At 40.0% G+C, this 13,251-nt stretch overlaps 1 protein-coding gene across 1 annotated transcript; it reads left to right on the forward strand.

Annotated features, from left to right (window-relative positions):
- The first annotated feature begins 1,057 nt into the window (after positions 1-1,057).
- ccnd1 (cyclin D1) lies at positions 1,058-7,319 on the forward strand. Its single transcript, XM_076730703.1, has 5 exons — positions 1,058-1,530; positions 2,902-3,117; positions 3,829-3,988; positions 5,930-6,078; positions 6,182-7,319. Exons 1-5 carry the CDS (start codon positions 1,333-1,335, stop codon positions 6,335-6,337), a joined length of 879 nt encoding a protein of 292 aa, XP_076586818.1. The 5' UTR covers positions 1,058-1,332; the 3' UTR covers positions 6,338-7,319.
- Positions 7,320-13,251: the final 5,932 nt, after the last annotated feature.

Consider the following 13,251-nt stretch of genomic DNA (forward strand, 5'->3'; position numbering starts at 1 on the left):
AAAGTTACACTGCCTGGTAACAGCAATTTCTCCCATTGGTGCAATTTCATCTCCTCCCGTTTGTGTGTGTGTCTAAGTGTCTGTGTGTTACAGACAGTTTTTAAACTGTAAACTCTTAAAGCTATTTTCACTCCAATATTGTGTTTTTGAGTAGTATATATTCTCAGTGACAACATATGATAAAATAATCAAACACACAGTGGGGATTCCATTCACATATGCTGACTCACCAGTTATCAAACGAACACAAGTTAGACCTCAGACTCACAGTTGAGTCAGTCTGAGGGAGTCACATGGGGAGTTTTTACATTGTTAATTCAACTGCATTGTGCATAGGGAGCTTCGGTGGTAAATAATAAGCCATTTTTCAGTGTCTAACTGATTTCATTAATAATGTACTGCATCACAGATATTCTACAGGTAAAAAAAAATGGGTTTATGTGTAGCTTGTAAAATGTTAATCATGCTTATTGGCAGAGCTATATGTAGTGTAGCCTGATTTAATCCACTTAATCCTAACCCCTATGCTATTTGGACAAGGAAAAGAGGGAAATACGTAAGGGTCCACTGTGTCTGTGGATTTTAGAGTACACTATTGTCCCATGTGCATACCTCATGTTGAGCACAGTTGAGAGAGCTGCTGTTTTCATTGAGTGTTGGGGAGAGACAGACGAATAAGGAAGAAGGGGTGTAGCTAAGGCCTCATCGCCCCCTACTGACGCTAGTTGCCTGCCTCCTCCCCCCTCAGCTCTCCTCAGTCCCGGACCTCCCACGTCCTCTGTAGATATAGGAGGGTATCTATCTATCTATCTATCTATCTATATATATATATATATATATATATATATATATATATATATATATAGAGAGAGAGAGAGAGAGAGAGAGAGAGAGAAAGATATAGATATATGGCTGTCTGTGTGCGTGTAATAAAACCTCTTCTTGCGTGCTCCAAAGCAAACTCCTTGTGTCTTTGATCCCCCACCTCTTAACAACAGCTGACGTCATCCCCCCCCCCCCACACACACACACACACACACAGCGCGCGCAACTTCATGTATTTGAGCGCGCGAGCCCGGTTGAGCGTTTAGTGAGCGCGAGGCAGGGGTTTTTGTTTCGCAGGGGGAAGCTGTCTGTGCCTCAAAGGAGTCGCGCACATCGAAGGGGCAGGAACACGCAGCAGCAGCAACCCAGCAAGCAGAAAGTGATTTAAAATAACCGGTCTACAGCCTTTTGTCTACTGTAGCCTGTTATCTCTGGCATAGTAAAATTTTAACAGGGTTAAAATTGTGGGCTATTGACGGTCAGAACAATATTACTACCACAAGTATTATGGACGACCAGCTGCTCTGCTGCGAAGTGGACTCCATCAGGAGAGCCTACCAGGACGTCAACCTGCTCAACGACCGTGTTCTACACACCATGCTGAAGGCTGAGGAAAACTACTTACCGTCGCCAAACTACTTCAAGTGTGTTCAGAAAGAAATTGTACCCAAAATGAGGAAAATGGTTGCCACCTGGATGTTAGAGGTTGGTTTAGCTACTTCACTTCAGCTTTCCTCGTCCCCGAGTTTTGCTGCAAACTTAGTAGTAGTCTGTCGCTATCTTACCGACATAGGCTTAAACATGAGAAATTAATATTGATTTGAAAGTTGTGAATCTTTGAGAGCTTAATGTCTTATTTCACCGTGCATGTTACATAAACGCTCTGTAAAGTATGTCCTCAAGACTGCTGGGTGGTCCTTCGGCAAAAGAGGAGATATTGGCTACAGACCCACCCAGTTTCTATCATGATTACCATGTTATAGATTATTTATTAGCCTATAGTATTTTAGAAGGTTATGAAATGTCATTACTTGTGCAAAATATTTCAAAATAACAGCAATGTACACGTATGCAGTCTGGCCCGTGCCAGTAGGCTATTGCGCGCCATCTTTGTTGTCGTATATGAGAAGGATTTTAATATCATTAAAAATCTTTAATGTCAGCAACAATGACAGTATCGCTGTCAAATCAGCCAGAAATGCATCTATGTCATAAAATGGTTACATACTGACTGCTACAGCTTGTTCTACTGGGATCAATTGGTAAAGTTTGTTTTGCTTCACAAGTATAACTGCTGTCTGTAAAGTTTGCTCAGAAACAAAGGATATTTCTTAAAAGTGAGAGAGTACTAAACACATTTTGACAGTCGGATTTGATAGATTAGATGTTTTTTGACATTAACGCGAACTTTTGGAATTAATTCTTTTTAAATTTGTATTTTTTATTAATTTCTGAAATTGCATGTGAGAGTCAAGGGGACGTGTCGCCTGCAAGCGCATGAGAAAGCCCAGTCTGAGAAATGAATTTTTTGTGAATTCATACGTGTCATAATTCGACACATTTTACTCTCATCCGGTCAGGCATTCGACAAGGATCATTTACAGGTCAATCATAAACACCCTGATAATTTTTAAATATTTCTAAATATTTTTTGAAAAAATGACGAAGTTGAAATTAGAGAGTGAAACTTGCATCGACGCCACCTTTGTGTCTCTGCCAGAACTGACCGCAAACTAATTCCTGAGTATTTTCATTACAAGTCACATTATTACTTAAATGGACTGGATAAAAAAGAAGTGACTTTAAATGTTTGCAGTTACAGATGAAATGGAGTTTACATTAAATAGTGGGTCATACAGAATAGTTAAACTCTAATCCTAAATGAATGAGATGCACAAAATATTACTTTTCATTTCTTTTAAGGTGATTGTGGTTCATGCAGCTGTTGGGTACACAATGCTGTGAGCGGAATAAGACACAGAGCCTGTGGGGGCAAAGACTTAATAATGCATATGAATGGGGAAATTTTCTTCCAGCATGGAGCATCAACCTCTAAGTGCTATTATCACCTTCCAGGTCTGCGAGGAACAGAAATGTGAGGAGGAAGTTTTTCCACTGGCTATGAACTATTTGGACAGATTTTTATCAGTGGAGGCCACCAGGAAAACAAGACTACAGCTGCTGGGAGCCACATGCATGTTTCTAGCATCTAAGATGAAGGAGACTGTGCCCTTAACAGCGGAGAAACTCTGTATCTACACGGACAACTCGGTCCAGCCTGGAGAGCTGCTGGTAATTGAGTTCTGCAGACATGGATGTTGCATAACATGTACAGTACATAAGCAGCATGCACTGGAGACCACATGACCAGAATACGGTGTTTGCAGTTGATCTGGTTTGTTGTTGTCACCATGGAAAATATAGATTGTATTGACATGTCACAGATTGTTTGGTTAAAATAAAAAGAAAGAAAAGATGTAGCTTTGGTGCAGCAGAAAGGCTGCCTGTGACTCTCCCATGGTAACTAGAAGGCCTCTCTGATTTCATGAATGGGCGTAGTGAGTGCCAAGAAAACACTTAGTCACATTGACACCTTGTGGCCATAAGAGAGAGGTGCAGACTGTTGGACTGTTGGCAATGACGAACTGAACATGAAGAACTACAGGCATACACTTTTCTTTGTGTTTGTTTATTAATTTTATGTGCAGCTGTTCCTATTGCTGTGACTCCACAAAAGTGGACACAGATAGTGTGTGTGTGTGTGTGTGTGCGCACGTGCATATACACACGCACGCACACACACACACACGCACACACACACACACATACACACACACACACACACACATATATGTGAGAAAGCTGAAAGAGAAAGAACTGTTTAGAGGGCTAAAGCTGTAGGAAGTAAATGTCACAGCAGATGTAAAAGGAGGAGTCAACATGAAGTCACTTCAAATAAGTGGGTCAATATGAGTGAATGCCTCTGGTCTGGTCCGTCCACAGCAAATGGAGCTGCTGGTTCTCAGCAAACTGAAATGGGACCTGGCTTCAGTCACACCTCATGACTTCATCGAGCACTTCCTGTCCAAGCTGAAGATTTACCCATCCACCAAGCAGATCCTCAGGAAACATGCCCAGACCTTTGTGGCTCTCTGCGCTACAGGTAGGGCATAAAGCTTATGTATTAATACAAGTTCATGTTTTGTATCTTCATGTGTTCAGGAAATATACTTGTTTAACTGAACATTTATAACTGGTAAAAGAATTATGAAGAACATTTGTCATGTAAGCATACACTGATACCTATTTATTGATTTTCAATATTTTAAAATCCTTAATATTCCCATTTCTCATTTTCCTCTATGTTCCGCTGCTGTAACGTTTATATTATTTGTATATTTATATATTTCATATCTGTTTCTTCTGTATGTAGTTAGACTCATTATTTTCTTTCCTGCAACCTAATACAACTTACTGACACATTTCCAGACAGGGCTGATTAATATTTCACTCAAAGTTCAGGGGTGCAAACTTGTCACCTTTTGGCAACCTCAACATGGGTTATCCTTCATATCACAGGCATAACACATTGTCTGTCATGTCGTTAATCTACTTCACCCTGTGACAATATTTTTCTCCCAGGATGACAAAGGCATGACCCACCTGACTCTGCCTCTGATTGGCTTGCCCTGATTTTCTTATCCTAACCAGTCTCACTCCTCATGCCTAAATCTAACCAACCCAACCAGCGAAAGCAACGAGTACTCACCAATCAGAGCCAGAGAAGGACGGGTCATGACTTCAGCGTACAGCAGAGCTAAGTGGTGGAACACAGCGAAGTAGGCAAGGTAAAATGTAATGTTTTACCTAAGTAGAACAAAACCATCGCAATTGAAAAGCCAGTAAGAGTACTTTGTTAAAACACTAGGTGTAGAAAGTAATATTTTCATTTAATTTTACCCATCCACACGGATTGTTTTACTCAACCACAGTGTGCTGGTAACAAGCTAAAACGAAAGCTGTCTGTATATAGCCGAGCTATTATGCTTAGTTTGACTTGTATCTTAAAATTTGATTCTTGAAAATCCACTGGCTGAGATGGCAGCACCTCCTAACCTTCCTAATCAGTGGTACCAGCTGGCAGTCAGTCACATCAGCAGCAGAAGGAGGAGGAGTGCAGAGGAAAGGAGGACAGACTGATACTGACCGATTTGTTCTTTCTTAACTTCACTCAGAATTTGCTGCCAGAAGTATTGTTTATTGTGACATTTTAGATTGGTCAGTTGATCAGTGAGATATTGCAAAGTTTATATTGTGACATTGCTGTTGTAAACACAAATGCATCTTTAAAATTCTAATAGATGCAACTAAGTTTTTGTTATTGTCAGCTTTGCTTCATATAGTAGGTCTGAATATCACTGAAAGGCTGACAGATCAGATCAGAGCGCATATAGAAAAATGTAGCATACATCATGGGAAGGGGCCTGGGTGCCTTACTGTCTGGTCTGTAGTCAGTTCATATTGGTTAAATGTAAGGCATCTCTTACTCGAAGGGAGGTAGGGTAGAGTAGGAACTTTTAGGTTATAATATGAAATGGTCATATTCATCTATTTTAGGAAAAAAGATATGTTCCCTAGTGTAATGCATGCTTTGGCATGCATGCGGTGGCACGGTGGGACAGTGGCAACACTGTCACCTCACAGCTAGAAGGTCCCGGGTTTGATTCCTGCCTGGGGCGCTGAGGGCGTGTCCTCCACCATGCCTTCAGTGCCTGCTGCCCCTTAAAGGGGCCTTTCTGTGTGGAGTTTGCATGTTGTCCCCGTGTTCACCTGGGGGTATCCTCCATAAAAAAAATTAAACCCCCCTCTAAAAAACATGCATGAAGATCACCAATGGTCAATGGTCAATGGTGATGAGGAAGAAACTGGGTCCCTGGGTGCCAGTCGGCTGGCAGCCCACCGCTCCTGGTCTGCCACAGAGGAAGGACTGACCAGGATGGGTCAAAAGCAGAGGAAGAATTTCACCAAAGTATGGTGTGTGTGTGCATGTGCATGTAGTGTGTGACTAATAAAGGGATGTCTTTCTTTCTTTTCATTTCCACAGACGTCAACTTCATCGCCAGTCCCCCATCCATGGTAGCAGCAGGCAGCGTGGTGGCAGCTGTTCAAGGTCTCTATCTGAAGAGGCAGGATGCTTCTTTGTCCTCCCAGAACCTCACCAACTTCCTGTCACAGGTCATTCGCAGTGACCCGGTATGCAAATGCTCTTTCTTCCAAACCCGTATTTGAATATGGAAAGGTTGGCCATTGATTGCAGTGTGACGGTGTTTACCCAGTGTTGACTGTGTCCTTGCAGGACTGCTTGCGGGCATGTCAGGAGCAGATAGAGTCTCTGCTTGAGTCCAGCCTGCGGCAGGCTCAGCAGCACAGCAATGCAACAGAAACCAAACATGTGGACGAGGATGTGGACCTGTCCTGTACCCCAACAGATGTCAGAGATATCAACATCTGAAATGGCTGTCACATGATGACGTGATGCTCAAGAAAAAGTTTTTGACAGAAGGTGATGACAGGTGGGCTAGGTAGAGCGTGCTAGCCCCCACCCCTCACCCCTTCTTCTTTCTGGTGGGCTGCTGTCATGAATGACATGTCACTCGCATGCCCACTGTCCTCTGTAACTGCCAAGACGGGACCAAGTGCTCCCCGCCCACACCGCAACAAACCCCAAGTCACATTTCCTGCCAGTGTCACCTCCCATCCTGGGGAATGAAATGAAATGAACACTACAGAAATGTACAAGAGTCAAAAGACACCGAATACTGATGAATACTGCAAATACTGCGTGGGCTCAATTTGAAATCACAAAACAGACATTTTAATATATATATATATTTTTTAATTTCCCTCAAATATTAAACTAGGAATCTTAAAAATTATCACAGACTCAACTTGCCTACTAAACCATCCCAAAGCGTAATGTACAGTAGGTCCATTGAAGTCTTCAGGTGTTCGCCTGAAAAGTGACTTTTAGGAGAGGAGGCTTTTTTCGTTTCATTTCTCTTCTGTCAGATCTAGAGTGTTTTAGACTTCCTGTCCAAGCTCCCATGTTTGTCTTGTTGCAGTGGAAACATATCCCTGCTTGCTTATGTTTAGTCACTTTATTATAAATCAGTTAGTCTTATACCTCTTACAAGCTTTTTGTTTTTAAACTAAGTGTATTGTGAGGCACTCTGTTCATTTGAGTGACTGTGGACTGCTGATGTTAAGGTTTGGACAAATCAGATTTTTGTTCATTCACAATATCCATTTTACTAATTTCAGCTTGCTGTTGTTTGATAAGATCAAAATGATGCACAACCAAGCAGAGCAACCCACAGTCTGTTGTATGTCATTTCTCTGTGTAGTTGAACCGAAACCATTCCAACTTTGTTTTCTGAAAAAAAGCACTTTTGGTCAGCGCTGCTGGTCGTTAAAAAAAAAACAAAAAAAAACACCACAGTGATTAAGTATGTAAAACAGCATTAAAATGGAATGGGGATTTGAGCAGGAGTCTTTTGGTGATGGAGAGTCAGAGCAGCGCCTGCAGACAGTCCCCTGGATCTGATATATCAAATGGCACAAAGGAATTGACCAGTATGGCAGGAATACTTAAAAAAAAAAAAAAGAACGAATGCTGCTAGACACTGTCATGAGTCTCATAGAACCAGTGGCTTGCTGTAGCTGCTTTCAAAGTCTCTAATTCGAGTTTTGGTTAAATAAACATTTCATTCAGGCTGAGCTGCTCTCACATTTTAAGAAGTAGCATTGCTTTAGTTAAACCTTAAAAAGTGCACAGAGCCAAAAGCTGAAGGCTCAGAGTATTGTTTTTATAGTTAAAATAATACGCAATTTTTTCTGGTAATGTTTGTCTAGTAAAACGTGACTCTACCTACTGATGTTGAACTATCTCTGCCTCCAGAGCGGCCCTGCCGTCCAGAAATATTTGTAAAACTAAAACTTCAGTCTGCCTCTAAATCACCAAGACAGCATCTGCTCATGGATTTGGGGTGGGAGGGTTGGGGGGGGGGGGGGGGGGGGGTCAGTCAGACTATTGATGTGATTTTGCACAAAGTTAAAAGACATGGGCTGCATCTCTTTGGGACTTGCTTAAAAATGTGTAGAGTAAAGCTGGCAAGAGCACAGAGGGGTAGAAAGGTAGCAAAAAGGGTGAAGACTCAACAGGGAGGTGTGTCTTAATGCTGTAGAGTTTAAATCAGGGTTCCTACACAGGACAGGAAAGATGTTATAACCAGGTCAATATATACTTTACATATGAATATGGACAAGAGGGCTCTCTTCAAATCCAATTCTCGAAGAAAGTATTGAATTTGTAATGTGTCCAACTGTGTAGGAACCCTTTAAATTAGGTTTCTGATTGTACATTAAGGATAGAGAGTAGGAGAGAAACACTCCTTGTATTCCGCTGCTATAGAAAATAAATCCCAGATACATGTTTGAAAGAAGAAAATAAAAAGAGACAAAAAAACGTGATGGATTGAAAATGATGCTTTTCTCTTGTTGCTGCTACATTTTTGGTAATTTTTTTATACATATAAATGTCAACATACTGCCATTTTAGGTTTGAATTTTCTCATAGAAAATTGTTATTGACATCCTCATTTGTGTTTTTTATGTAGATTCTATGTGATCAGTTTCTGGTTTATAATTACAATGATTTTCCAAACTATTCCAAAAAACTAGGAAAAATGAGGCAATGTACAGAAATGCTTTGATCCACAATACCTCATGTGACAGTCACGGTCTATGTCTAATTTTTAGTCTTTTTATTTGTTTAGTTCTTACTCTATTCTACTTGTTGGTTCAGTGCGTACTAGATCTGTTTAACCTGCTTGAGATGAAGCATCCAGGGTCAAAACCAGCAAGTCAAGGACATGCTTTGATACTGGTGCCATAACAGAAAATGGGATATGTATAACTCTGTTGAGTGTTAAACTGTCTCGGTGAAAGAGACTTTATCCCCCCCCTTTGGCCCATAGTGGCCCTCTTTCCTTTCCCTGTTTTATATTTATAAAAGAAAAAGCTTTTTCCTCCAATATTCAAACTGTCAGTGAGCTGATTTGAGTTTGTAAATAGATTCAGTGTTGTGCTTGGTAAGCCATAGACTGTTTTTGTTTTGTTTTTACAAATCATTCCACACAGTTGTGTCTACGTCATGCCATTTGTCTGCAACTGGGACAAGAAGTGTATTCATACTTGTGAACACAATAAAGACATGAATTTGATGAGTATGGAACATTGTTTGTTCTTGTCCACAAGATGATGATGAGTGAAGTAAACAAGTGAACTTACACTGTATGTTACTGATGTTAAATGCTTAATGTTGGGTTCACCTCATATGAGACAAATGGTACATTGCATGATTACAAGTGTTAAAAATGCTGTGCACCGACAGTATAACACTATATCCATTAAATTTGGATTCAATGCTGACGTGAAACATCCATCTTTGACTGGTATTCTGTTAATTCCACATTATTAAACTCCAAGCCAATAGAGTTTTCAGAGAAAACTTAGTTTTCAATTGTAATTATGACATGTTGGATAATTATGTCATGGATGTTCACAGAAACCGTACTTCTAAGTCACAATCTGGGAGTGAAAATTTACTTGAGAAAACCTAGGAAATGTTTTGCACTTGGAAATTGTAAGTAAATTTGACAAGGGCAATTATCAAGTTAACTTTACTTGCAGATATAAGTTTCTTTTACTAGCAAACCTCAGATAATTTACTGATGATTATTAATATGGTCATTGAATTTTACTCTCTCCTTCTTTGTAAGTTTTACTTAGAAATCTCACCTGAAATCAATGGCTTTTCAAGGTAATTTTTAAATATTTTTTCTAACGTTTATTTATGGACTATATTTAAGCAACATGTACACAACATTTTTGAAACAATGACGTATAAAAAATGAGGCAACTGTTTAATTTAACAACACCTTTATTTTTCTTAAGTGAAAAAATAAATTTTTCAATAAAACATTTTCCAACAAGTTTGCATGGCAAAACAACAACAAGGTATAGTTCACCCTAAGATGAAATTTTTGTTATTATTTACTCAACCCTTTGTCAATAGGACTGGTGAAGTTTTGTTAACATCCATGTTCTTCTGTGAGTTTGAGAGACGTTTTTTCCACTCAACTGCAGTGAGCAGTATCTTAGCTTCAAACGTCCAAAAATACATCAAATACAACAAACAAAGCCAAAATACAATTTTGTGATGTTTTTTTCAAAACATCTAGGAATGTGTAAGCTGCAGGACACTCGATTACTTCAGATGAGCAGTATGGAGACATTTTTTTGATTCATGACATATTTTTTGGATGTTTGAAGCCAAGTTGCCGTTCACTGCAGTTTTGTGAGAAACAAACATCTCAGTAAACTCCCAGAAGAGCATGAATGTTGACAAGACTTCAGTCCTATCAGTATCGAGGCAAGTAGATGATGACAGAAATTTCATCTTCGGGTGGCTAAAATGGGTCTGAGGTAGCTTGTTAAAGGCACAAGGACAAGTTCAGGAAATGTTTGCATACGTAGCCCGAAGAGCAGGAGAAGTTTCCCCAGTGGAGGCTGTAAAATACAAAGAAATGTAATCATTAATGCATCATACTCAAAGTTACTTTAATGCTAGGGATAATGGAGGAGCAGCATTTCTTGGGCTATATTCATATCACTACAATAGATATAACATCAGATCGTCCTTTCAACTTTTGTATACATCACATTTTATGCAGCGCAACACATTACTTCAAAATTCAAAATATCTGTTCTGTGATGATGGTAAACCTCTTACAACTTATGAAGTACAAAGCACTACACATTTTTTTTTTTTACCTGAATAGCCAGATGGCTTTGCTTGTGACACAGCTTGCTGTAACTACTGCTTCAGAGGGCATTGTGTCAACTGCAGAAAGTTGTTGCTTTGGGCTTAAGGACAAAAACACAAAGACAAAATAATACATTAAAACTAAACAATACTACAAGAAATACTACATTAAAACTACAGAATCATGTAACCAAAATAAACTGCACCACTGTCAAACCAATGTATTTTTGATAATATGCTGTCAAAATAGTTTAAAATATTGCTCTGATCTAATAATAATAATAATAATAATAATTCACATCTTTCATACAGAATCGGAACCATTTCCACATATGTTGAATCTTAAATCAAGAAAATCCTGCATTTTTGCCGCTGTGATTCTGTTCGTCTTCTCAATAAAGCAGTAGAGCATTGTTGGCCTACATTCACGTCATTGAGAGAGAGCTGTGTCATATGTATCCAGAATAATGCAGAATCAAAATTTAAACAGTGGAAACGGAACCAGAATAGAGAGCAATGAAGGTTCATATCCAAAGAGATATATAAAAAGACGTTAATTGGTTAGCAACACCAGTAAAACCTACTTGGTATTTCTAGGTACATGTGCAATGGCTATGCAACCTTTGAATATTATGTGAAAATACATAGTAAAACTTACTCTTTCCACACAGTTTATTACATGAATTACATATATAGTTTTTACTTGAATAATTCCAGTTCTCACTGATACTTACAATTAGAAAGTAAAAATTGTGACAGTAAACCTAATAAATATTACAACACCACAAAATCATTTTTTCAGTGTAGATACATATTATTACGTGTCAATTCAATTCAATTTCATTTATATAGTGCCAAATCACAGAAGTTGTCTCAGGACACTTTCCATATAGAGCTGGTACAGACAGGTACAGGCTGGTACATGAGCAAGCACTTGGCTCTGGGTGGGCAGCCATCTGCCTCGACCAGTTGGGTTAGAAAGAGAGAAAGCGAGAGAGAGAGAGAGAGAGAGAGAGAGAGAGAGAGAGACAGACAGACAGACAGACAGACAGACAGAGACAGATGGAAATGATCATTACAGTGGATGTAATGATAATGGAAGTTTGACTAATAGTAATAGGAGTTGCAGTGGATGTCAGGTAGGGCCATGGCAGGAGAGGTAGCTGTAATCCACAATCCAGATTCAGCCACTATCCATGGGAACCTACGAGACAACAAAGCACAAAGACTCCGGGGGAAGAAGTTAAGTTGGTAACACGACATGAAAGCATGCAGATGGAGAGGGAGAGAAGAAGAGAGGAGCTTGGTGTATCTTTGGAGGTCCCCTGACAGTCACACTAGGGGCTGGTCCAGTGCAAGCCTGAGCCAACCCTAACTATAAGATTTATCAAAAAGGAAAGTTTTGTAGTGTGTTTTGTGTACTCTCAAATGTAGAGAAAGTGTCTGCCTCCCGGACAAAGGGAACTGGAAGATGGTTCCACAGGAGAGGAGCTTGATAGCTAAAGGCTCTGGCTCCCATTCTGCTTTTGGAGACTTTAGGAACTATAATAAGCCTGCATTCTGGGAATGCAGTGTTCTAGTGTTCTTCCCTAAGAGAAGATGGTGCCTGACCATTTATGGCTTTGTAAGTAAGGAGAAGGATTTTAAATTCTATTCTAAACTTTACAGGGAGCCAGTGTAGAGTGGCTAATATCGGAGAAATATGATCTCTCTTCCTCGTTTTTGTCAGAACACGTGCTGTTGTGTTCTGGAGTAACTGGAGAATATTCAGTAATGAATTTGGGCAGCCTGATAGTAAGGATTTGCAATAATCCAACCTAGAAGTTCCAAATGCATGGTCTAGTTTCTCTGCATCATTTTGAGACAGGATGCGCCTGATTTTTGCAATGTTACATAGGTGAAAAAAGGCAGTCCTTGAAATTTGTTTAACATGGGCGTGAAAGGACATGTCCTGATCAAAGATAACTCCCAGATTCTTTACAGTGGTGATGGAGGCCAGTGCAATGCCATTCATAACTGCTATATTATCAGAAAGTGAGCTTCTAAGGTGTTTAGGGCCTAGTCTGTGTCGCACGGCAGAAGTCTTAAGTTATTTTTTTATGCAACCATTCTGTTTTATTGTGTTTTACTTATTTATTATCTTGTATGCTTTTATTGTGTTGTTTGTAGTGGTGTTTTTATTATGTTTTATTGCATGGTTTTAGCGTGATGTGATTTTGAGGAGTTTTACTTCCGACCATAGCACCCTTTGTAATTAGACTGATAACTTGCACCTGTGAAGTGCATTACCTGTCGTATAGACTGGCCAATAGCCTTGAGGAACGGAGCGGTGCGCAACCAATTGGATACGGGGAGGAGGGACGTCATTGGGCGGACGTGGAAACAAGAGCAGCGAGAGGAGAGCAGGTGAGAAGAGAAGGCGTGAGACGGTGCAGACACGATCAGTAAATATGAAGAGGAAGATGAAACCGACACAGGAAGCAGTGGGGAGACCGCCTGAGAGGGCTATGCCCGTGGCGGCCGCGGACCAGAGACCGTGA

The sequence above is a fragment of the Chaetodon auriga genome, chromosome 1 (genome assembly GCF_051107435.1).
Source record: "Chaetodon auriga isolate fChaAug3 chromosome 1, fChaAug3.hap1, whole genome shotgun sequence".
Lineage (NCBI taxonomy): Eukaryota > Metazoa > Chordata > Actinopteri > Chaetodontiformes > Chaetodontidae > Chaetodon > Chaetodon auriga.